Genomic DNA, 25,570 nt, shown 5'->3' with positions numbered 1-25,570 from the left:
TTATGTGGAAGAAACCCCTGCATGGGCAACTAAAGTATAAGTTAACTTTCCTTTATTCAATAAAAGTGGGCTGCCACACCCTAAAACTTCAGTTGTAAATGCACCTGCTACGTGAGTCTAATTCCTCAATCTCACATATTGGTGTTCAAATGCGGGCATGACGTTGGACTTCCAGATCCTCGCACACCAGAACAGTAAGTTGGCCAGTAACTGTATATACTGTATATACTCTGCAGTGTGTGCAGCATTGTGTGTGTCTCTGCTCTTAAAGAAACAGTACTCCAGGTTGAACTGTACAAGTGTGCTGTAGCTGTGCAGCAGAGTGACTGTAAATATGGGACGGTCAAAACGTAAACCAATGTTTGCTGATATAAGAGACAGGACTTTGTGGCTGGAGGGGTTGTTACTGACAGAACAAGCCCCAGACTGGTGCAAAATGCATTTGGACGCACTGGAGCAAAGAAAAACGGAACACAAACCATCACTCAGTGCAAGGAGTGAGCAGGTGGGTGCGGTTTCCGTAGCAACAAAGAAGAAGTCTGTACGGCTGACTTCATACAGCCTATGTTGCCTTCTGAACATGTTGGAGACTTTTTGGCTGAATTTGCGATGATTGTTTCCTACCAAGTGTGGCCCAGAGACCACTGGACTGAATTGGTGAAACCTTTTCTGATGCAAGAGTACCAAGGGGTGCACCGCTTGATGGGTCATAAGTGAGATGACTACGATAATTATCTAGAAGCCATTCAGTCTATGGAGCGCTGGAAAAGTTCTGCGGGGAGAATGTGGTCTCCCATAGCAACTGGAGAAAGTCAGTTTGCCGAAAGGAGGAGCTACAGCGAAGATGTGGCTCAAAAGTGATTTGTGCAAAAGTGTCTGTTGTCACCCCTGGCAACCGTGAAGGAAATTTTGTTCAGCCTGCAGGGGGTGATGGAGAGCACAAGAAACCAGTGGTTTCAAGTTATGGCTGATTGTGTGAAGTGGTCAGCCCAGAGAAGAGGGTACAATATCCAGCATCCTTCAAGGGGTATCACCATATGTGTGGGTCTGCTGTTACCCCTGGCAACAGGAAAACTGCTTGGCCTGCAGAGGATGTTGAAGGATGCAAGAAGGATGCAATGTTGCCCCGTGTCCATGTGGGGGCATTAGCTTGTGAGAGGACAGCAAAGAAGCAACCACGCTCTCAATTGAAGCTTTCAACACCTGCCAAATGGAATGATAAGACCGTTGCTGTTACAAATGTGAGAGGGACTGATCAGGGGACTATTCCCTGTGAAGTGGGAGTAAGTCCAGTGAAAAAATCTGCTTTCAGAGACTTGTTGCAAATGAATACCCTGTCTAGTAGCAAAGCACAGTCTGAAGCTGAAGCTGAACCTGAAGCAAGTTTGAGGACTGTTAAGGACTTGTCTCCGGGCAATGCCCTTTGTAGCAGAGAGACAAGGGTTAAAGCTAATCCTAATGATGTGGTGTGTACTAAGAAGTCTGAAAATGGTGATATATTTTCCTCTGTTGATGTTCAGGGTGTCTGAGCTTGAGGTTTCCCAGGATGACTGAGTAGCCACCCTTAGGCCGCGTACACACGGGCGGATTGTCTGCCCAACTAAGTTCGTCAGACAATCCGACAGACAGTCCGTCCAACTTTTCAATGAACAGACTTGACCACACACGATGAACAGACAGTCCGCTGAAAGCTTGCGCGATGACGTGTACAGCACGTACGACGGGACTAGAAATACGACGTCCAATACACTGCAATGCAACCTTCGGCCGTGTAAATCCTTTCTGAGCATGCGCCATACTTAGTCCGTCCAACTTGCCTACTCACGAGCGGACTGTCCGCTGAAACCAAGTTTGGACGGACAAAATTCCGGAAATTCCGAAAGACTTAGTCCGTCAGACTGTCCGCTGAAAAAGTCCGCTGAAGCCCACACACGAGCGGATTGTCCGCTGAAACACGTTTCAACGGACTAAGTTGGACGGACAATCCTCTCGTGTGTACGCGGCCTTACGGGTAAGAGAGTGTCTTAGAAAGTAAAAAGCAATGTAATAAATAGCCCACCGGCTCCAGCAGGTAATGAGCTGGGACAGCCTGTAAAAGTCAGGAATGATGAGGAATGTATTTATGACAATGATAATGATGGTTTTCCCATAGGAACCACAGGTAGTGCCGCAGAGTTTTCCGTGGAAATCTCACGAGTATTGCCTGTGTTGGAGCCGGCGGTGGTCCAGGACAGCTCTGATACTGCTTAGGTGGAACAAAATGAGAAAATAGCTCAAATGGTGGAGCATGTATTATCGCAGACTAATGTAGTTAACAATGACTTGTACCTGATGTCTGCTACCAATCCACTCTGTCCGCCTGTGTCTCCTTGGGTAGATGGAGCAGTACTATGGAGTGCTGGTGACTGGAGCGCAGACAGGATAGACTGGGATAGTTTGGCAAGAAAGTTAATGGTAGTGTTGAAGGAAACCTTCATGTTTCATAGTCATAGTTTCATAGTCAGTAAGGTTGAATAAAGACACCAGTCCATCCAGTTCAACTTGAGTATCTACAATTGTCCCTATCCCTGTACATTGCACACTCTCATCGGTCCATACCCTCAAGGAGCCCACAATCCAAGGTCCCCATTCATATACTAGGGCCAATTTTGGACAGAAGTCAATTAACCTACATGCATGTCTTTGGATTGTGGGAGGAAACCGGAGTGCCCGGAGGAAACCCACGCAAGCACAGGGAGAACATGCAAACTCCAGGCAGGTAGTGTCGTGGTTGGGATTTGAACCAGCGACCCTTCTTACTGCTAGGTGAGAGTGCTAACCACTACACCCCTGTACAATGGTAAGGTAGACACTATTGCTGCTGTGACAACTAGAGAGGCTGCAAAGCCAGTACACATTGGTAGATTGGCTGTTGCAGAACTTAACCCCCTCCAGGCAGAAGTATCGGAAAAGGGTGCGTACATAGCAGAAGTTTTGTCCGCAGCAAAACAGTTAAGCAATGTTAAATGTCAGAATGGCGGGGTAAAGGATCATGATTTGGAAAAGCTCAGTATTGCTAAAAATGAGAGGGTGAATATGACCCATGTGTTTGGCAGTGCTCAAAGGGAGCCGCAAGTTGGGCTGGTTACCTCTGAGGTGGGGGTCTCCAAGTATTTTGGCTTCTCAAGCCTTAGTAAATGAGACCCTCCTAGCAAGGAAAGAGACCCTAAAGTTCTATGTTTGGTGGTGGCATCCTTGGAAATAACTGAGATGTTGTTAGAAATGCTGGAATTGGTGAAATCCTTTTCGTTATATACTTGTGTGTATCCACCACAGATGGGCAGTGTGGCACTGCGTAGTACCAATCAGCAGAGACAAGTAGAGGCGATGTTAAGAAATCTTGATAGAAATTGGTTACTACAGTGTGAGTTACTTTTGTGGAAAGTGGTCTCACGGCTCTCTACGAGAGTGCTTCCAGCGGCAGTTGTGTGCAGAAGGCTTTCGGGGGAACTGCTAGAGCAATCAAGAATGACAGACATCGTGGAAGTCTCTCCATGTGATGAGGTGCATTCCTGCTGGTACGGCTCTCACACTTTGAATGTCAATTACTTAGTCATGCAACACTGTACCCAAACAATATTTTTATATGTTTTTTTTTACACAAATAGAGATTTCTTTTGGTGGTATTTAATCACCACTGGGTTTTTTTGTGACATAAGTGAAAAAAGTGAGAATTTTTAAAAAAAACACACATATTTTTAGTTTCTATGATAACATTTTGCAAACAAGTAATTTTTGCTCATACATTTTGGCCAACATTTATACTGCTACATATCTTTGGTAAAAATAACCCAAATAAGTGTATATTATTTGGTCTTTGTAAACCGTCAGGCGTTCTAGGAGCACATAAAATTTCCTAATGACCTATCACACCTTTTGAAGGCCCTGGAGCACCAGGACAATTGAATGACCCTATTTTGGAAATCAAACACCCCAAGGTATATTCTATGAGGCATAATGAGTCTTTTGAACGGTTCATTTTTTTTTTTCAAAAGTTCAGAAAATGTGGAAAGAAAGTGATGCTGTATTTTTTTCTCTTTTTTTTTTTTTTTACACAAAGTTGTCAATTTATAAGATTTCTAACACACAGCATGTACATAGCAAAAATTGCACTTACAATTCTGCTACTCATCCTGAGTATGACAATACCACGTGTGAGACTTTTACACAGCCTGGCCACATAGAGAGTAGGGCCTTGGCAAACTTTTCGGTCCGAGCATAAGTTTGGGCCAAACCTTCGTTGTTCGGCCCTTTTGGCGAACAAATGGATCATTTGTCCATTTGCTCGCCCCCCCCCCCCCCCCCCCGAACTGACAACAATGCATTGCGGTGCTGAACAGTGCATTGCAAGCCCTGATTGGCTGAAGCAATGAAAGCTTCAGCCAGTCAGAGCACTGCCAGTCATGATTGGACACTGTCATGACTTTATCCAATCATGGCTCATTCCCGCCCCACAGTATAAAAGTATTCTTTCAATTGCAGCCATTTTCAGTGTGATTTTGTTGTGGAGGGAGATGGAACAGGGCTCTGTTCAGTGCTATTAGTTAGTGTGCTATACTGTGCTATTTTACTTCAAGTGTCAGTGTAGAATATTAGTTTAGTGTCAGTCTAGGGATAGTGTAATTGTAGTGAGGAGGACCATCATTCAGCTTTGTATAGTGTGCAACTAGCATAGTGACAGCTCAGATAGTTTCACTGTAGTGTAGTGAGACCATGTGATTTATACATACATTAGAGTAGAGTAGGGACAGCTCAGATAGTTGTAGTGTAGTAAGACCATGTCAGTAGGGATGAGTTGGGTGTTCACCCGTTCGGCGAAACCAGAACCTTATGGGACGTTTACACCATATTCGAGTGGCGCTCACGCCCCACAATGCACTGCGCCATAGTAGTGCATTGCTGGCTGATGATTGGCCAAGCATGCACTATGACCCGCATACTTGGCCAATCACAGTGCCGGCAGTGAGGAGAGCCATAATTGGCCACAGGCAGGATGCCTGTGGCCAATTATAGCTCAGGGGGTTTAGTACACGCCCCACACTATATGCGCGGCGGCCTTGCATAGTGGTGTTTCGGCGGCTCATAGAGACAGATAGGCAGAGACAGTGTCTTCATTTCTTTTGAACCTAGTGCAATTACAGTCAGTGTATTGTGCCCCCTGCACGGTGTACAACTAAAGCTACCCCAATTTCTGGTGTTCTCATCTCTCTGCAGGCCATTAGTATGTCTGGAGGGCCAACAAGGAGAGGCAGACAGTCATGAGCCATGGGACACGCTTGTCCTTATTTTCGGGAACTGGACATGTTGAGCTGCAGCATGCTGAAGACTTGGTAGAGTGGATGACCAAGCCCTCCTCATCCTCCTCATCCTCTCTCACCCAGGCTCAGGGTACTGGCAAAGCAGCTGTCAACGCGGCCTCTTCCCTCGTCTCAATGGCATCAGTCACTCCTTCCCTAGACCCACCATGTCCTCCTGAGGAGTCGCCTGAACTGTTTGAGCACAGTGTTGGGTACATGCTCCAGGAGGACGCCCAGCGTTTTGAAGGGTCTGATGACGATACCTAGCTAGAGTAAGGCAGTAGTGTGGCCCCAGAGAGAGGGGATGCCAAAGAAGGACAGTAATCTGGCAGTCATGTTCCACCAGCTGCAGCATACTGCCAGGTCTGCTCCAGTGATGAGGGAGGGGATGATGAGGTCACTGACTCCACATGGGTGCCTAATAGGAGAGAGGAGGAGGAGGCCATGAGGCAGGATGCCTTCCAGGGGCCAGTTTAAGGGCAGCACACCACAGAGCACCGCCTGTGCAGGGCGCTGCTCTGCGTGTTATTCCAAAAGTTCTTTGGTGTGGGTCTTTTTTGAGACAAGTGCATCAGATCACACCACTATTTGCAACATATGTCTCAAGCGTCTCTCGCGTGGCCAAAACATCAGCCGCTTGGGCACCATGTGCTTGACCAGACATATGTTGACCTGCCATGCAGTTTGTTGGCAAGCATACCTTAAAGACCAAAGAACAAAATGGACCTCTCCTTGTTCCTCATCAGCTGGGATCTCCAGCCCCACTAGATCTTAAGTCCTCTCTGAAACCTGCACTGAGAGGAATGAAGGTGTAGAATTAGGTGTGTCACGGCCAAGTACTTGCGGGCACTCTGCTAGCAGTACACCGATGTCAGATTGTAGCAGGCAGATTTCCCTGCCCCAGCTGCTGGACCGTCAAAAGAAGTTCAGTCCCAGCCATCCACATGCCCAGCGGTTGAATGCTAGATTGGCTAAATTGCTAGCACTTCAACTGCTGCCTTTTCAGTTGGTAGACACTTTTTCTCATGGTAGACAATTCCGGCTCTCTACTGGCATGTGGAAGGCAATGTCCATGCCTCACTGGACAGGGCGGTCAGTGGTAAGGTGCATATTACCGCTGATTCCTGGTCCAGCAGGCATGGACAGGGACGTTACCTATCTTTCACTGCCCATTGGGTCACTCTTCTGGCAGCTGGCAAGGATGCAGGACAAGGTGCAGTAGTGTTGGAGGTTGTTCCGCCACCACGCCTCAAATGCTACTACTGGTTGTGACACACCTCTCTCCTGCACCCCCTCCTCTTCTTATTCCTCCATGGCCTCTTCCTGTGCTTTGTCCTCTGAGCCAGCGGTGCTCTGTAGACGTTCAAGGGGCTATGCAAGTACGCAGGCAACAAGATGCCATGCCGTGCTTGCGCTGGTGTGCTTGGAGGACAGGAGCCACACTAGGGCAGATATTCTGTCAGCTCTGCAGGAGCAGGCTGAGAGGTGGTTGACGCCACGCCAGCTTAAGCCAGGAATGGTGGTTTTGTGACAATGGCACCGACCTCCTCTCCGCCCTCCGACAGGGACAACTGACCCATTTGCCCTGTGTGACTCATGTCCTTAACGTGGTGGTGCTGATCCCACACTCCAATTGAGTGCTTCCGTCTATATACCGCTTCCTAAGTCCTGGAACACAAGTCCAATGGATCTGGCTATAGGAACCCCCAAGCACTAGACGACACCAGGCTTGGAAGACATCAGGAATGACCTTTATTTGAGATCTCACACAAAATATATATACAGCGGAGTGACTAAAACCTAACCTTATTAGCATGAGCTAATTATCTAATCAACACTCAGACTAGTTTGACTGAAGGGATAAGACTTTTTTGGTCCTAGCTCACAATTCAATAAACATTACTATAAACATAAACAAAGGGTTAATTAGCACAAACAACAATGTTTGGAATGTCCTTACAAGCTAGACTCATTTACACAAGAGACAGGTGTCTGGAGTTAATGACATTAGCATCCGACAGTGTGTGTCCCAACAGCATGAGGCAACAAACATCATATATACAGCATTGAATCTGACTAGCACAGATTATAGTGGGGTTCTCATTCACCCTGTGCCCCTTAAAATCCAGGGCCCATAATCAATCGGCAAGAGGCTCGCACTCAGTCCTCTCAAAAAGCCTGTGTCCCGGCTAGGTCTGTCACACCCGGGCTTACAGGATGTCCTGAGGCAGGCCAGGAAAGTCTGTGTGCATTTCTGCCAGTCATATAATGCCAGTGCTCGGCTGGCTAAGCTCCAAAAGGAGTTGAACCTGCCCAATAACCGCCTAATCTGTGACATGCCCACCAGGTAGAACTCAACGTTGGCCATGCTGCACATGCAGCAGAGGGCCATCAATGAGTACCTGTGCGACTGCGGCACCAGGACAGGGTCAGGGGAGCTCGTGTTTTTTTTCCCCATGCCAGTGGGCCATGATCAGGGATGCATGCATTGTCCTGTCACCGTTTGAGGAGGCCACGAGGATGGTGAGCAGAGACAGTGCATGCACATGCTGCGTGGAATAATGGACAGGGCACTTGAGGCAGAACAGAGGAAGGAAGAGGAGGACTTCCTTTCCTCTTAAGGCCCCCTTTATCCAGACAGTGTTCCTGCTGTCTCGCCGATCACACAGGAAGAGGACGAGGAGGAGGATTGTGTCAGCATGGAGGTGGAGCCTGGCACTCAGCATCAACAGCAGTCTTTTAGGGATAATTTACAGTCCCAAGAAACCTGTGGTCTAAGGTTGCGGACCTTATCTTGCCGTCGCAGAGGGAGCAGAGGATGAGACATCTCCGGGAGGCCTTTCAGAAAGGTCTGTGCAATGCGTTCCCAGAGACTGGGAGGTTACAAATTCTCCAGTTATGATGATGCTGATGGAGATGGAGATGGAGATGATAATGAGGTCACTGATGCAACTCGGGTGCCACATAGAACAGAGGAGGAAACTTAAGGTGAGGCGGCACAACCCCTAAGGAGGCGACATCAAGATGGTAGAGAGCAGCCACCTTATTCCATCACATTCTGCAGCTGTCATCTTCCGGCCCTCTCCCCAAAGCTCATGCAACAGATCGCACGGTTACTATCTCTGAAAACTGTGTCTTAGGCAAATGTGGCAAAAACGCCAACCATTTGGGTACCACATGCTTAACAAAGCATTTAACGTCCAACCACTCTGCCCATTGGCAAAAGCACCTAAAAGCCACACAAAAGGGGCACAAATCTGTCCCTCCTCCTTACCCACTTCAGTCTTCCCCTGCTATACCGAGTCATTACCTCTCAGCAGCCTCCACTGACAGGGATGATGGTATAGCACAGGGTGTCCCAGGTCCTAGGAGGACATCTTCCAGAAGCACACCATCAGCTGTAGACTGTAGCCAGCAAATTTCTCTACCCCATCTTCTGCAGCGAAAAAAAAAATACAGTCCCTGCCACCCACATGCCCAGTGTCTAAATGCAAGCCTGTCAAAGCTGCTGGCTCTCCAATTTCTGCCTTTCAGCCTGGTGGATTCTGCCCCCTTCCATGAATTTGCACAATGTGCTGTACCATGGTGGCAGGTTGCCAGTCGCTACTACTTTTCACGTAAGGCCGTTCCATCTCTCTGCCATCATGTGGAAGGAAAAGTTCTGACATCGTTGGGCATGGCAGTCAGCTGTAAAATCCACTTTAGTGCTGACACGTGGTCCAGCAAGCATGGGCAGGGATGATATATTTTGTTCACAGCACACTGGGTAATGCTGCTTACAACTCGAAGGGATGCAGGACAGGGCTCGGTGCTGCTGCTTGTTGTGCCCCAACGTCTCCATACAGCTGATGGTGATGATGCCAGACCTGTGAGATCTACCCCTCCTCCTCCACCACCTCCATGCCCTCTGCAGAATTGTCCTATGAAAATCAGGTACCCCCTAAGTGGTCAAAGGGCTATTCCACGAGTCAGGCTGAAAGGTGCCATGCAGTGCTTCAGCTGGTGTGTTTAGGGGACAGGAACCACACCGGAACAGAGATTCTTGCAGCTCTGTAGGGACAGGCCCAGAGGTGGTTCACACCACGTCAGCAATGGTGGTGCGCAATAATGGCTCAAACCTCCTGTCCACCCTTAGACAGGGAAAGTTGACACCTGTGCCATGCCTGTCACATGTCCTCAATTTGGTGGTGTAGCGTTTCCTAAATACTTACCCAGGGTTGCAAGATGTGCTAAAGCTGGCCAGAAGAGTCTGTAGCCATGTCAGGCAGTCATACACAGCCAGTGCTCGTTTGGCTGAAATTCAGCAGGAATTCCACTTGCCTGTAAAACGCTTGATTTGTGACATGCCCACCAGGTGGAAATTGACTTTGGCAATGCTGCAGCAGCTATACATGCAGCAAAGGGTTGTCAACGAGTACAGCACGACGACAGGCTCTCCACCACTGCTTTTTTTTCCCCATGCCAATGGCTGATCATTAAGGATGCATGCACTGTATTGTCACCATTTGAGGAGGCCACAAAGATGGTGAGACAGTGCATGCATCAGTGACACAATCCCTGTTACTGCTTGAGCAGACTCAGCATACCATTATGGACAGGGCGCTGAAGGCAGAGCAGCTGGAGGAAGAGGAGGACTTCCTTTCTTCTCAATGCCCACTTTATACAGTATATACCATCATTCTTATGTCACAGAACACACAGGAGGAGAGAAGGAGGAGGATTGTGGCACTTTCATAGGCTTCAAAGAAGAGGAAGACTTGCGTCAATCTGTAAGCAATGGCTTTCCAACCCCAGGACCCTTGGGAGTAGTAAGTGGCTGGGAGGAGGAAGTTCCAGATGCTGTCATTCTGAGTGACCCCAAGGAGTCTGCTTCTCAAGCCTCGGCAAATTTGAGGCACATGGACAACCTCATGCATCAGAGCCTGTGACAGGACCTAAGAATATGTGGCATAAAGGAGAAGGATGATTACTGGTTGGCAACCCTCCTTGACCACCATTATAAGAGGAAGGTCTTAGAACTCCTCTCATCCCCACAGAGTGCAGAACATAAAAATCTCTTAGACACGTTAAAGAGGATTTTATTGAATGTTTTTCCTGACTCCAGTAGGTTACAGTATCATGGAAAACTTAGTTCTGAGCCTTCTGTTGGTCAAGAGAGGAGCAGTGGAAAAGGTGTCCGCCTAAGTGAGGCATTTCAGATTTTTTTTTTAGTCCTTGCCGCCCAGGTGTGTCAGCTTCCACATCCCATCGGCAGCATCTGCATCAAATGGTGGACGATTATCTTAGGGCCAAAACAGAGATGGAGAGCTTTCCAGCAGACGATCCACTGACTTACTGGTTCATGAGAATAGACCACTGGCTAGAACTTTCTCAGTATGCCATTGAATTGTTGGGTTGTGTGCTTTCAGAATGGCCATTCAGTGCTGCAGGAGGTTTTCGTTACTGATCATAGAACGCGTCTGTCCAGACCTTTTGACTTTTATAAAAATGAATCAGTCTTGGATCACCAACTATGAAGCCAGCAGGGCCAATTCTTTCTTTCATCAAGAGTACCTCTATAGGGTTATAAATGGGTAGCCAGGATTACTAGTGATCCTACAGAGCAGTGGTGGTCCGTCACATCACCACCCCTCCCCAGGCAGCCACACAAAAAAAGTAAAAAAATAAATAAATAAATAAACTTTAATACTGGCCCTTTAAAAAAGAAAAAAATTACAAAAAAGTTCCTTAAGTGCACTGTGTTCAGATGCCAGACACAGGCATTTTGGGGGGGGGGGGGCAGAGGTTGCATTTGGTGGGACAGAGGCTTCATTTGGGGGGACAGAGGCTGGGACAGAGGCTGCATTTGGGGGGGCAGAGGCTGCATTTAGGGGGACAGAGGCTGTTACAGAGGCTGCATTTGATGTGACACAGGCTGCATGTAAGGAGGGACTCCGCTGGGGGCACCTGATGTAAGGACGGACTCTGATGGGGACGCTTGATGGCATCTGGTTGTAGGTGATGTGGCTAGTGACACACTCAGGGCTCCCACTAATTCTGCATTATGGTGAGTTGAATGATTTAATTTTAGATTACAATGTAATAATAGAAATAATGCGCTTCAATCATCCTGACACCATAACAACCATGGTGTCGGGATGATTGAAGTACTAACACCAGATGTTTTGAGAATCTTTATCTGCTGATTATTAAACTTTCTAGAATACACATTTCTATTGTTGTGTAGGATCTGGGCCTGCTGTCCCTTCATTCCTCTCTCCCTTCATCCCTCAAAAAGGAAGGACGGGGTCTGGCCCCCCCATCCTAAAACTTCACCAGCCGCCACTGTACCCGAGAGATGGAGGATGGGCTCCGACAACGGGGGTATCCTGCAGACGTTGTTCATAAAGTACTTGTCTTTAAAATATGGTACTAAAATTATTAGACCCAGTCGCAGAATGCCCTTCATCTCTCAATTCCATTAATATTTCACCAAAATTAACAACATTATAAAAAAATTGGTCTATCTTAAATAACAGCTATCCATCTGTGTGACCAACTCCCCCCCATCGTCGTACTGCATGGGTAAAAGCATTTATGAGAGAGTGGTAAAATTAGATCAGTATTCAGCTCCTCCCCCGTGTGACTTTTTTAGGCCCTAAAAATCGGGGATCTTTTCCTTGCCTCTCGTGCATACAATAATGCGGCAACTTGGCTCTCGTGCGTGAGCCATCGTAGCTGTACGTCGGCTCCTTAAGATGCTTTAGCAGGCGTGTGCCCGAAGAGTGTCCCCGGGGGCCGATGCTCATGCCCGGTGGACGCGATGACCACCGGGCACCTGCGATCACTAATGACAGAGCGAGAACCGGTAACCCCTTCTCTCAGGGGAGAAGAGACCAATCACACCTAGGGAACACAGTTAACCCCTTGATTGCCCACTAGTGTTAACCCCTTCTCTGCCAATGACATTTATACAGTAATTAGTGGCTATTTTTAGCTCTGATTGCTGTATAAATGTCACTGGTCCCAAAAAAAGTGTCAAAGGTGTCTGATCTGTCCATCGCAATGTAGCAGGTATAAAAATCGCTGATCACTGCCATTACTAGTAAAAATATATATATATATATTAAAAATGTCAAATCTATCCCATATTTTGTAGACACTATAACTTTTGTGCAAACCAATCAATATACACTTCTTGCGATATATTTTTTTTTTCTAAACTAAAATATGTAGAATACATATTGGCCTAAACTGATGAAGACATTTATTTACATAGGGATATTTATACCAAATACCACAAAAAGAAAGTTTTATTTGTGAGGAAAAAAGGACATCGATTTTGTTTGGTTACAACATCGCACTACCGTGCAAATATCAGTTAAAACACAGTGCCGTATCAAAAAAGTTGCCTGGTCGGGAAGGGGGCAAATCCTTCCAGGGTATAAAATGGTTAATGCATGTCAATATTCTGTTTGCTTTGCTTGAAGCAGCTTGATATTGCATGCCATTGATGAGCCTGTCATCTATTAGGACCCCCAGGTCCTTTTGCATCCTTGATTCCCCCAGAGGTTCTCTCCCAGTGAGTATATTGCATTCATATTTTTGCCACCATAATGCATTATTTTACATTTTTGTACATTAAACCTCATTTGCCAAGTAGTTGCACACCCAATGGTGGGCAATTTGTTCGGATTTTCTTGCAAGGTTCCCACCTCCTGCGGAAAAGTTATTGCCCTGCTTAGCTTAGTATCGTCCGCAAATACAGAGATTGAGCTGTTTATCTCATTCTCCAGGTCATTTATGAATTTATTAAATAGAATTGATCCCAGGACAGTGTCTTGAAAAAGTATTCACACCCCTTAACATTTTCCACATTTTGTCATGTTCGAACCAAAAACGTAAATGTATTTTATTGGGATTTTATATGATAGACCAATGCAAAGTGTCACATAATTGTGAAGTGGAAGGAAAATTAAAAATGGTTTTCAATGTTTTTTACAAATAAATATCTGAAAAGTGTGGTGGCCCGCACATACAGATGCACGAGGCATAGCAGTGTGACAGGGAGGGAAGAAGAGACTATCAGCTCCAGTTTAGGACCCGCACTCACATCACTGAGTACAGACTTTTGTAATCCAGCAGTCCTGTAAAATCCAAGCCCAGACTGAATGCTGAAGATAGCCATCACACTGAGGTGAGCTTGTCACAAACACCCTCTCCTGCAAACACAGCCCTAGCAATCTCTATTGAAGCTTTCCCTGCCACAAACCAGCCAGTGCTTGACACCATGTTAAAGGATATGCTGATTTCATTGCAAAGTTCCATACATGCTGGCATTCTTACATTGGGGCACCAATTTACAGCTGAATTGAATGTGATGGATGACCGCTTTACACATTTAGAATCAAAGATGGGGGAATTCATGACCAACTTTAACAATCTGGTTTACACGCACAGTGAACGGGAAGAAGACAGAGTAGGTCAAGGCCAATCTGGCCAATTTAGAAGATCACTCATGCAGAAACAATGTCAAAATAAGAGGCATACCAGAATCCAATAAACCTGTGGCACTAAAAGAATTATTTTACAAAGCTAATGCCGGATCACATGCCGGAGACCCATCCAGCTGAACAATTTATCAATTGTATACATAGGCTTTCAAAGCCTCCCAGACAATATCCCGCGTGACACAATTGTTCAAATCCACTTCTACCACACCAAAGAAAAGTTCCTTTTGGATCACCAGAAATCCCGCAGCTACATTATGCCCAAACAATATGCTGGTTTTTCCTTTTATGCGGATCTCTCACAGTACACGATGAGCAAACGGAAGAACTTGGCCACCATCACCAAACCCTTACGTAATAACATTATGTAAAATGGGGGCACCCAGTGAAATTAGTGGTGACTAAAGAAGGGAGAGAATACAATATCCACTCTCTTGAAGGTCTATCAAATGGAACATCATAGAAGTGCTACCCCAAAGAAACAATCAAAATCCTTATCGCAAACAAGCTGAGGAAAGCTGGAATATGCCTGACCGTCTTGATGAGATGATCACCTAAGGAGTTACCCCTGGCTGTAACATCCCTACTAAAGCCCTAGTGGATACCCTGAATACGGGCCATTGCTGTTTTTTCCCCCCAGTTAGTAGTCGTGGCTCTGCCGCTCATCTGTTTTTTTTACCACCTCAATACAGGGCACTTACACCCTCTTCCTGCCCGGGCCATTTTTCATCTTTTAGTGCTGTCACACTTTGAATGGAAATTGGGCAGTCATGCTATACTGTAACTATGTGAAATTGTTATAATTTTCTTCACACAAATAGAGCTTTCTTTTGGTGGTATTTGATCACTTCTGGGTTTTTTTTTTTTTGTTAAACGTTTTTCTTTGTCTGTCAGTACATTTTGTAAACAAGTCATTTTTCTCCTTCACTGATGAGTGCTGATGAGGCGACACTGATAGGCAGCACTTATGGACACGGATTAGGTGGCACTGATAGACGGCACTGATGGATGGCACTGGTGAGCATTGGGCACAGATAGGCAGCACTGATGGGCACATAGGCAGCATGGTTAGGCGACACTGATTGGCATTGATGGATGGCATTGATGGGCAGCAGTGATAGGCATTGATAGGCAGCACTGATAGTCCGCACTGACTGGCATCACTAATGGCCATTAATTGCTGGCACTTGTATGCAGTGGTGGGCACTCATTGCTGGCACTGGTGGGCACTCATTGCTGGCACTGGTGGGCACTTAATTGCAATCAGGGCACTGATGATCAGTGCCCTGATTACATACCTAGATATCCCCTGTGAGGAGATACTACTGATTGGCTCTCCTCTCCTGACACTCCCTCAGTGTGAGGAGAGGAGTGCCAATTACCGGCATCTCCGTGTTTTCATGTAACCGCCTGTAATTGGACACAGACGATCACATGGTTAAAGAGCCATGGCTCTTTCCAGAGATCGGGGTCGCGCTATGTCCTAACAGCATGGCGCAGCTGCGATCGCTGCCTCGTTGTGGGAAGCCATCATATGATGTCCACCCAGAACGAGAGCTGCGCCGCCCAGCCATATGGCAAATGGTTAAAAAGAAACACCTTTTACATCTCGTCACTCGTTGTTTGCACTATCCTGCTTCCTTGTGTAGCTTTTTATCTCAGTTACTTTCCTGTAAAACCAATCTAAGCTCACTAATCACTCATCGATCGTGCAGTACCTGTCGGGGCTAAAACCGCTTACTCACAATTCTGCGGTCTGAATTGCATTCAGCCTCTGGAACTACCTACAAGTGTCCACCTATTTCCTGCCTATTCACCTTCATCAACCTTTATTCAGATCACCGCAACGATCCTGACATCTTTACCTCTATACTACCATGCCTTTCAAAATAACATCCTTCAATGTTAACGGGCTCAATAATCCGAACAAAAAGGCACTCCCTATAGTCCAATGCTCAACACCTGAAATGTGATGTCCTGTGCCTCCAAGAAACGCATTTCGCATACAATAACGCTCCATCCTTTGCCCACAAACACTTTCCACACATATACTTCACCAATGCAGCTCTAAGAAAGAGGGGAGCCTTAATTGCCATTAAGGATACTGTTCACTTCAAACCACTGGAAGTCATCCCAGATGATCAGGGAAGATTCATTATCTTGATATGCAAAATCCATAAACCTGTTTATACCATCGCCAACATCTACGCACCCAACACAAAACAAATATCCTTTCTTAATAAGCTTTAAAAGAAGATTTAATACAGTCCCTGATGGCTCCCTGGATATCTCAGGCCCCAATACAAAGCTCAACCGACCCTCTACATTAAACCACTTTCTCAGGACCAATGCCCTGTTCGACATCTGGAGATGCTGACATTCCACAGAATGAGACTTTTTTTTCCAAACCTCCCTGCTCTTACTCCAGAATTGACTTATTCCTACTACAAGATATCACATGTTCTGAAATTCACACCATCACACGGTCAGACCATGCCCCGATTTCCATATGTGTGGGGGGAAGAGTATATAGTATAGTAAATATATGGCGCAACAATGTATTTTTTAATGTCTAATCCTGCTAATTCAAAATATATACATAACCAAATACAAGACTTTGAACGCAATGCACCCTCCGCTGCAAATCCCTTCCTCACATGGAATGTACACAAGGCTGTCATGCGCGTGGGGGGGGGGGGGTAATACTAAAACTTGGGGCTCAGGATAAACACCTATAGAGAGGCTGGAGGTGACAAACACAAGCCTAATATTAAATAAAAAAGGTGATCAGCGCAAACTATAAACAATATATTACTACAAAGATGGAATATCCGTGTTTGATATTTATTCTACTTCGTAGCTAAAGTGCAATAAATCAATAATTATACCAATACTAATTTTGAATCCTAATGCAAATTGCCGCTGTGCATGCAATTATTTAGCTGCTGTGCAAACTGCTACTGTGCAAACTAGGCAAATAAATTATTTCCAAAAAATGCGCAACACGTTATCATAAATTCATGAAGTGAATAAAATAGCTGCTACTGTGCAGATAATTAAACAATTAATATAGTGCAAAATCATGAAATTTATCAGGTGCTAAATATTAAATAATAATTCAACGAACACTAAATGGTGCAAGATCATAAAGTGCCGAGTATCAAATGATCCTTTGTGTACACCTTTAAATGTGTAGGTGTACCAATACTATTACTATTAATTACTATTATTATTACTATTAACTATTTATATTGAGTAATGATACCCATAAAAGTTCATCCATAAATGGTAAACTTGCAAATTAGTGCAAAAAGTGCTGGTGTGCAGCAATGTGACAGGCAAACTCTTCAGGTGACATCCACTGTGTACTCTTCGTGTGCACCACTCAGTGCTCTCTATGCGCTTACCTCTAAACGGGTAAGAAATGCCACTCCGATATTTCTAATGATAAGCCCTTCTGAGTATGGTAACCAGGGATGATGTCCTTGAGAGTGCTTTATTGCAATAATGGCTCTCAGTTGGTTAGTTTGCCAGTTCATCCGCTGCAAATGAAAGCAGGTAATAAGCAGGAAGCTCCCATAGCGTAATATGTCTCAAATAGGTTTATTTATGTTTAAAAAATGGCTACTTACAACAATGCTGAAAACAGCAGGCAGATCAAACAATGTGCGGTGTTACAAATGTCTCTATGCGTCACTTCCAGTTGCTCCTTAATCCAGTAACTTCCCTATGCATTATGTCACAGGTCGTGACTTCATCAGGGGATTAGGGGAACCCCATTTTTTTTTATATTCACAAGCCTAATATTGCGACACGCAACCAGCTTTTCCACACTAGAAACGTTCTCTCTGTCCAACACACCAAAAATGTACGCAAACTGCAATCTAATTTCTATGCCAATGGTAATAAGGATGACAAACTATTAACATCCCAACTAAAACAACGGACAGCAAAACAAAGAATTTGTTTCCTCAAACACCCCACTCATGGTGCAAGATACAAAATCCCAAAGACATAGGCAATGTGTTCAGATCATTTTATAGTTCCCTACATAATCTGAGCAATGACCCAAACACATCACAACCATCTGAAACTCTGATCTCAGACATTCTTGAACAAATTAACCTCCCAAAATTGTCAGAAACCCAATTGCAAGACCTTAATAAACCCTTTACACCTATTGAACTAGAGAAAAAAAATTTCCTGCCCAATAATAAAGCCCCAGGCCCTGGTGGCTTCTCATTTGAATACGATAAGCTCTTCTCATCTTCACTATCCCCCCATAAGCAAAAGGCATTAAATGCTGCTGCTGCGTCCTCCAATGCATTCTCATCTTAAATGCTATCCACAACTATTGTCACTTTGCCAAAACCAGGGAAGGAGCCGGTTTCTCCCCAAAATTTTTATCCCATTTCACTACTAAATACCAATCTAAAAATATATGGTAAGGCCATTGCTAACAGTCTGTCACCTCTCATGCCAAACCTGATTGATGCTGACAAGGTGGGCTTCATCTCTGGTTGCCAGGCTCCTGAAACCAGCAGAAAAATTATAAATTTACTACATTATGCTGAAACAACAAAAACCCTTTCCATTTTCCTAACGCTTGATGCCGAAAAAAGCCTTTGATAGAATTCACTGGGGCTATTTACACCATACCCTGTCCAAATTCATCTTTCAACCAAATATCCTGTTTGCGATCATGGCTTTGTATACCTCACCATCGGCACAAGTTCTCTCGGATGGTATACTCTGACAATTTCAAAATCACCAGTGGCTCTAGACAGGGGTGCCCATTGTCACCTATAATATTTACACTTCTAACCCTTAGCGCAAAAAATAAGAAACCACCTTTCTATTTCAGGAATACTAATTCTGGGAAAAGAGTATAAAATAACCCTTTTTGCGGGCGATATCATACTTACCATTACAGATCCAGCTGCTTCCCTACCTCCCTTATATGACATACTAACAGAATTTAACCACATATCTTACTATAAAGTCAATGAATCCAACATCCCCAACGTCAAGGGGTCAAGGCCTTAATGCATCCTGTGACCTTCTTCTCACGGAAACTTTCTCCAGCAGAGAGAAATTACGATGTAGGAGACTGAACTATTGCCCATCAAAGCAGCACTGGATGGAGTGGAGATATTTGTTGGAGGGCACTAAACATCCCATACTAATATATACTGACCATAAAAATTTGGAGCATTTAAGATCTGCCAAATGACTGAAGCCACGACAAGCTTGATGGGCCCTTTTTTCACAAATTTTACCTTCCATGTAACATACCGACCTGGATCAAAAAACATAAAACCGGACGCACTATCGTGTATGTACGATGACCCCCAAGGATTTGTCAGCACCAGATACCATCCCGCCTACAGGGAACTTCCTACTTTTGCAAACAGATCTTTTGTCACAAACCAAACAGGCTTCCATGAACATTCTCAGCCCCATGGAATTATCCTAACCTCTAGAGACGGCCTGCTTTGGAAAGGAAGCCAAATTTTTGGCCCTGAGAGTGTGCGAGTAGGGGTCTTGAAGATGTTGCATGATCATCCACTGGCAGGCTATTTTGGCATAAATAAGACCCTTGAACTAGTATGGCATACATTCTGGTGGCCTGATCTAGAAGAATTCTGTAAGAAATATGTGAACTCATGCTCTGTTTGCATTCAGAACAAGACTACACGAAGTCCTGGGGTCTGCTGAAGCCTTTACCCGTTCCTTATAAACCATGAAGGATGATCTCCATGGATTTTATAGTGCAATTTTCACCTGCCGAGGGATGCACAGCAATCTTTGTAGTAGTGGACCGGTTAACCAAGATGGCCCATTTCTTGCCTTTAACCACTTCAATACAGGGCACTTTCGCCCCCTTCCTTCCCAGCCCAATTTTCAGCTTTCAGCGCTCTAGCGCTTTCAGTGACAATTGCGCGGTCATGCTACACTGTACCCAAATGAAATTTTTATAATTTTGTTCGCACAAATAGAGCTTTATTTTGGTGGTATTTATTCACGACTCCGTTTTTTATTTTTTGCGATATAAGCGCAAAAAAGCGGAAATTTTGAAAAAAAAAACAATATTTTCTTTTTTCTACTTCAATAAAAATCCAATAAAATCAAATTTTGTCATAAATTTAAGCCAAAATGTATTCTGCTACATGTTTTTGGTAAAAAAAAATCCGTTAAGTGTATAATAATTGGTTTGTGTGATCACGGACATATGTACGCAAATGATCATGTACATATGTGTGCAGGTGATCACGTACATATGTGTGCAGATAATCATTGGGACATGTGATTTTAGTGGGACATATGTGGGGGACATGTTTTTATTATTAGGGACATGTGTTTTTATTATTTGGGGACATGTATGTTTTGGGGACATGTGTGGGGACATTGTGTTTATACTGTGTGATGTGTTTACTGTGTGGTGTGTTTACTGTGTACACTAGACTGGTGATCAGTGAGTAAAAAGCTGTAAAAAGCAGCTCATACTCACTGATCAGCAGCCGGCTGCAGCGATCTGCTCTCCTCTCCACAGCGATGACTTCTGTGTGAGGAGAGGAGGAGCCGATTGCCTAGCAACCGGCTGTTTGTTTACATCACATGACGGCCGTGATTGGACACGGCCGTCATGTGATCAGGAGGGCCAATCACAGAGCCCTCCTGCCGATCTGAGATGCGCCGTGTCCGGGTGACACGGGCGCATCGGGATCGCGCCGCTGCGCGGGCGCGCGCGCGCGCGATCCCGCTACTCCTGAATGACGTTCCTGAACGTCCTATCAGGAGTAGGCGGCTCCCACCCGGCCGTATATGTGCATTGGCCGGGTGGGAAGTGGTTAAAGAGTATCCTTCTGCTAAGGAGATGGCCCGACTATTCATTAGAGAGATTGTTAGGTTGCACGGGGTCCCTGCAAACATCAGAATCTGATCGTGGTGTACAATTCACTTCAAGTTTCTGGAGAGCCTTATGTAAAGTATTGAAAATTGATTTGGCATTGTCCTCAGCGTACCATCCCCAAATCAATGGAAAAACAGAGGACAAATCAAGTGTCCGAACAATACTCTGGTGTTTCACATCCTTTGCTCAGGACGATTGGGTTTCATTACTGCCACTAGCAGAATTTGCCTACAACAATGCCAATCACCCAGCTACAGGTCAACCCCTTTTTTTTTCTAACTATGGTTTCCATTTATAATTTCTGCCTGATTTCATTTCAGAGTCTACAGTTCCAGCAGTACAAGATACTATGGATTTTCTCAACCGCAACAATAAGATCTTGGAGGAAGCAATGGCCAAGGCGCAAGCTGACAAGAAGGCTTTTGATAAGAAAAGGAGAGGAGAGCTGAACCTACAGCCAGGTGATCAGGTATGGCTTTCTACAACCAATCTTAAGTTAAAATGTCCATCAAAAAAAGTCGGAACCCAAATTTACTGGTCCCTTTCCGGTGAATAGGAGGTTAAATGAGGTATCATATGAACTTTCTTTAGCTGACTCATTTAAAATCCATTCTATATTTCATGTTTCACTACTAAAACCTGCAGCACCGGATCCCTTTCCTGACAGAGGACCTAGACTAATGGAACATGTTTTGATTGATGGGAAAGAGGAATACGAAGTGGAGGCTATTCTGGATTGCAGGGGAAGGTGAAATCAGGTACCATTTCTGGTTAAATGGAAGGGATACGGCCTGTAGGATAACTCCTGGGAATCCACAGGCAATATCCATGCAAGAAGGTTAGTTTGTGCTTTTTTTCTTGCTCACCCTGAAAAGAACAGCCTGTTGGGCATCCAGAGACTGCCCCTGATGGGGGGCAATTACAGGGATACCCTGTGGCAGGGCAGATGCTCGGGCATGCGCACACATGTCCCTATGAGAACTCGCTGTACTGGGCAGCGGTGCGTGTATGTGTGCAGAGACACGCGGCAGGTGCGGGTGCATGGGAACACGTGACAGGCGTGTGTACATGCGCGCTAACTCGGCTTGGCACCAGTGACCCTTTAAAAGGACAGCAGCTGCTCTAGTACAGTGCGTGCGCGCTAGCTCAGCTTGGCGCCAGTGACCCTTTAAAAGGGACAGCAGCTGCTCAGTACAATGCTGTCTGATCTGCAGCTTTACCTGAGTCTGATCCTGTACCTGCTGTAATTACCTGACCCTGCAATGTTTGACCACTGCTGCCTTCTCTCCTGACCCGGCCTGCCTTGACCCTGCTACTGTATATCTGAACCTGTTGATCTTCTGTTGCCAAACCACTGCCCACCTGCTGACTACTCTTTTTCTGCTGTATTAACTACCTGTTACTCATGCTGACCCGGCTTGCCTCACTCTGCTCCAGTCTGCTCCTGATCTAGTCTCGCCTAGATCCAGGGGTCACTGACCCACACCTGTAACCACCATCTCCAACTGCTTCTACAGTCCAGTTCTTCTGGTGAATCATCTCTACTCATCTGTATCAGCTACCACGGATCTTACTGGCACTCCTACCTCACTGCACTCTCGTAACCCCTGTTGCAACGCCAATAGTCCCCGAGCGAGTGCTGTAAGAGAGGTCTCCTTCTGCGGTTGGGCTCTGATAACAGGCACGTAACACCTCTAATCCAAAACCGAGTTTTTTAGATCTTCCTCCCTTTTATTACGTGGGAACAAGAATTAAACCATATAAACCACCTTAATACACATCTTGAGTAGTTCCTCATGCACTGTATATTCTGAATTTCTATATGTACTGTATATACCTTAAGGTTTCTTTTCCCTTGTAAAGAGGATAGACCGCCAGTCAATGCTTTACCGTATGTTCTCTGCAATATTGAACATTTAGAATAAATGTTAATAAAAAATAATAAATGTTAATAAAGAATATATATTCTTTCTTCATTGCAGAATTTTTGATATCAGGAATTTCTGCTATGTGCCACTACTGCCACTTTCTACATCTATGGTTATAAACGACTATTTACATCCAACCACTTAGCACTGCAGTTACCTTAGCTCAACAGTTTTTCCCTACACTCTTCACGCCATCTGATGTGAATATATGGCCATACTGCGCTAGTTGGCACTCCACCTGGAGGTGTATGTAATGCTGACTATTTTAATCGGTAGGTGTTTTTATAATCATGACCTCAACGATGCTCCTTTTGTCTGCCCTCATTCATGATGAGATTGACCTTTGTTGCTTTGTATGTTCTTGTTCTATTTTTTGTTTTTTGTTATTATTGTTTTTTTATTTTTAGAATGTGCTGTGGTAGTATCAAGTGTCCTGAAATGCATTGGGCTGAATGTATACAATTTTCATGCACTAACGATTCAGGATTGTAATTTATTGTTTTTACTAATATATTGGTGATGTTTGCACCTTAATTTTATTTTTTCATAATAAAATTTACTTGTAGAATTTTTTTGTTTATGTTTCTCTCCTGTTGCCTAGAAAGTAGAAAGTCCCTTTTACTTTACTTTGGGGGTATTTGTCTCCTTATATCTAATCTGGGATTGGCAACGTCTCAATCCCTATGGTTGGATTAATACATATTGATTAATATTGGCAGTTTTATATTTATATGCCTTTGTCTCTTCATTACCTTTGTGATGATAAGGGTGTTGTATCTTCCTTGTATATTGATTTAGGGCTTTGGCTTCTGTGACTTCTTTGTATAATGAATACCTTGTATTTTCTTTAATCATAAAAAGATTGAAGGTAGTGTCAAATGGCAGAGTTGGCAGACAGCGGGAGCCTTCAACGAAACTGGAGGTTATTTTTTTATTCTTTCAGGTCCGGCAAGCATTGTGATTGAAGATACACTAGAGACATTCTTTTTTTTTTTTTAAAAAAGGACTTGCCAAAAACCTGCGTTGTGTCTTTACTTACTTTTTACACTTTTTTGGTGAATGGGTAGGGGTACTATGTATCCCATACTTGTTCACATATGAGGGGGCTGGGATCTGGGTGCCCCCTTGCTGTAGGGGGTTTCCAGTTCCTGATAAGTCCCTCACCTGCACTGGTTAGGTAGAGAGGACCTTGTCCCCATCAACATCAAATCAAAGCACCCCCCAGGGGCATGTGGCCTGGTGTGGTTCAGGGGGGAGGGTGGACTTGATTGTCTAGCCCAGTGATGGCGAACCTATGACACGCGTGTCAGTGCTGACACGCGTAGCCATTTGGGGTGACACGCACAGGATTTCATGCGATTCATCCTCGGCTCCTGCACGGCCGCCGAGGATGAAAGAATCTGTGCTGGAGGAACGCGGGGGGGGGCGGGACGTGTGATCTCCCCCGCCCACACTCACTTACTGTATCGCCGCCGCCCCTTTCTGAGCGCAGGGGCTGCTGGTAAGGCGTGCGTGCCGTGCGCACACACGTCATCAGCGCGGCGAGGGAGGACCCGCAGGAGAGGAGCGTGGGAACAGTGCGCGCCTCTCTCCAGTCAGGCCAGCACAGAGAGTCTACTCCTGGGACTGTCAGTTACGACCGCACCACAGCAGGGAACAGCGGAGTGCCAACGGGAACTGTGAGCGTCATTAGCAGCAACTATTGGGGTGCCATGGACTTGCCCACAATAACTGAGATAAGTGAGGGGGAGGTTGTGTTAGCTTGTTAGGCTAGTTAACCCCTAATTGGCTATCTATAATTCTATCTGCTGTCACTGGCCCACTGATGGAGCACCCAAAAAATAAAAAACAAAGGTTAAGTAAAGGGAGTGGTAGTAGCAGTGGCCGACCCTTTCAAGAGACATGGAGCGAGATGTATGGCATTATAGAAAAAAATGGCAGATCATTTTGCGTTCTATGTACTGAAACGGTAGTAAGCAGAACGTGGAATATAAATAGACATTTTGAAACTAATCATTCCCAGCTCTTGGAAAAAAGTGAGGATGATAGGAGGGAATACATTTCCAGGAAGCTACACCTTTATAAGAGCCAATCTAACTCCATCCTTAAATTTATAAAAGGCTCTACAAATTTAAACTCTGCAAGTTTGAGCATTGCTCACTCCATAGCTCAGCATGCAAAAGCGCTTATTGAGGGAGAATTTATTAAAGAAACTCTCCTAAGATGTGCGCCAGTTCTATTTCACGATATGCAGAATAAAGATGCAATTATTAAGAGAATATCTGAGTTACCACTCAGTAGAAATATCATAAAAGACCGAATAATGAGACTGAACACAAACGTACAACAGCAATTAAAGAGAGACATAAGGAATTGTAAATATTTTTCCATCTCTCTTGATGAAACTACTGATGTCACATCGCATGCTCAGTTGGCCATTATTGGTCGATATTCTGATGGTCACACAATGAGAGAAGAGTTGATAAAGTTAGTATCAGTGCCAACAAGTACATCAGGAAGCGAAATATGTAAGGTTGTTATGCAAACATTCTGCGACCTAAGCATTGATATATCTAAAGTTGTGTCAGTGACGACAGATGGTGCCCCAAACATGGTGGGGAAAAACGTTGGATTTGTGAAATTGTTTACAGAAGCTATTGGACATGCGATTGTGCCTTTTCATTGTATTATCCATCAGGAGGCTTTATGTGCCAAGGCAGGATTCACTGACTTAAATGACTTAATGTCAGTTCTAACAAAAATAGTTAATTTAATAGCTGCTCGCCCCCTTCACAAGCGAGAATTTTCAGCACTTTTACAGGAGATAAAGTATGAATTAAGCTGTGGCGCTAAAACCTTTTCTAACAAATATCCTGGTGTCAAAAAGGTGTGTAAAGATCTAAT

At 44.9% G+C, this 25,570-nt stretch overlaps 1 protein-coding gene across 12 annotated transcripts in view; it reads right to left on the bottom strand.

Annotated features, from left to right (window-relative positions):
- The window catches only part of FLT3LG (fms related receptor tyrosine kinase 3 ligand), a 601,019-nt gene that overhangs the window by 45,749 nt on the left and 529,700 nt on the right, over positions 1-25,570 (bottom strand). Inside the window, exon 7 of one of the 12 annotated variants that reach the window (XM_077457014.1) lies at positions 22,576-22,638. The exons of the other annotated variants lie outside the window; for them this stretch is intronic. Coding sequence (XP_077313140.1) covers positions 22,625-22,638 — 14 coding nt within the window. The 3' untranslated portion in view covers positions 22,576-22,624. The remainder of the gene's footprint in view (positions 1-22,575; positions 22,639-25,570) is intronic. 12 annotated transcript variants of the gene reach the window in all.

This window comes from Lithobates pipiens, unplaced genomic scaffold (genome assembly GCF_037356315.1).
Source record: "Lithobates pipiens isolate NorthernLeopardFrog02 unplaced genomic scaffold, aLitPip1_a1.2 Scaffold_27, whole genome shotgun sequence".
NCBI classification, from domain to species: Eukaryota; Metazoa; Chordata; class Amphibia; order Anura; family Ranidae; genus Lithobates; species Lithobates pipiens.
This window is presented reverse-complemented; position numbering and strand designations above follow the sequence as displayed.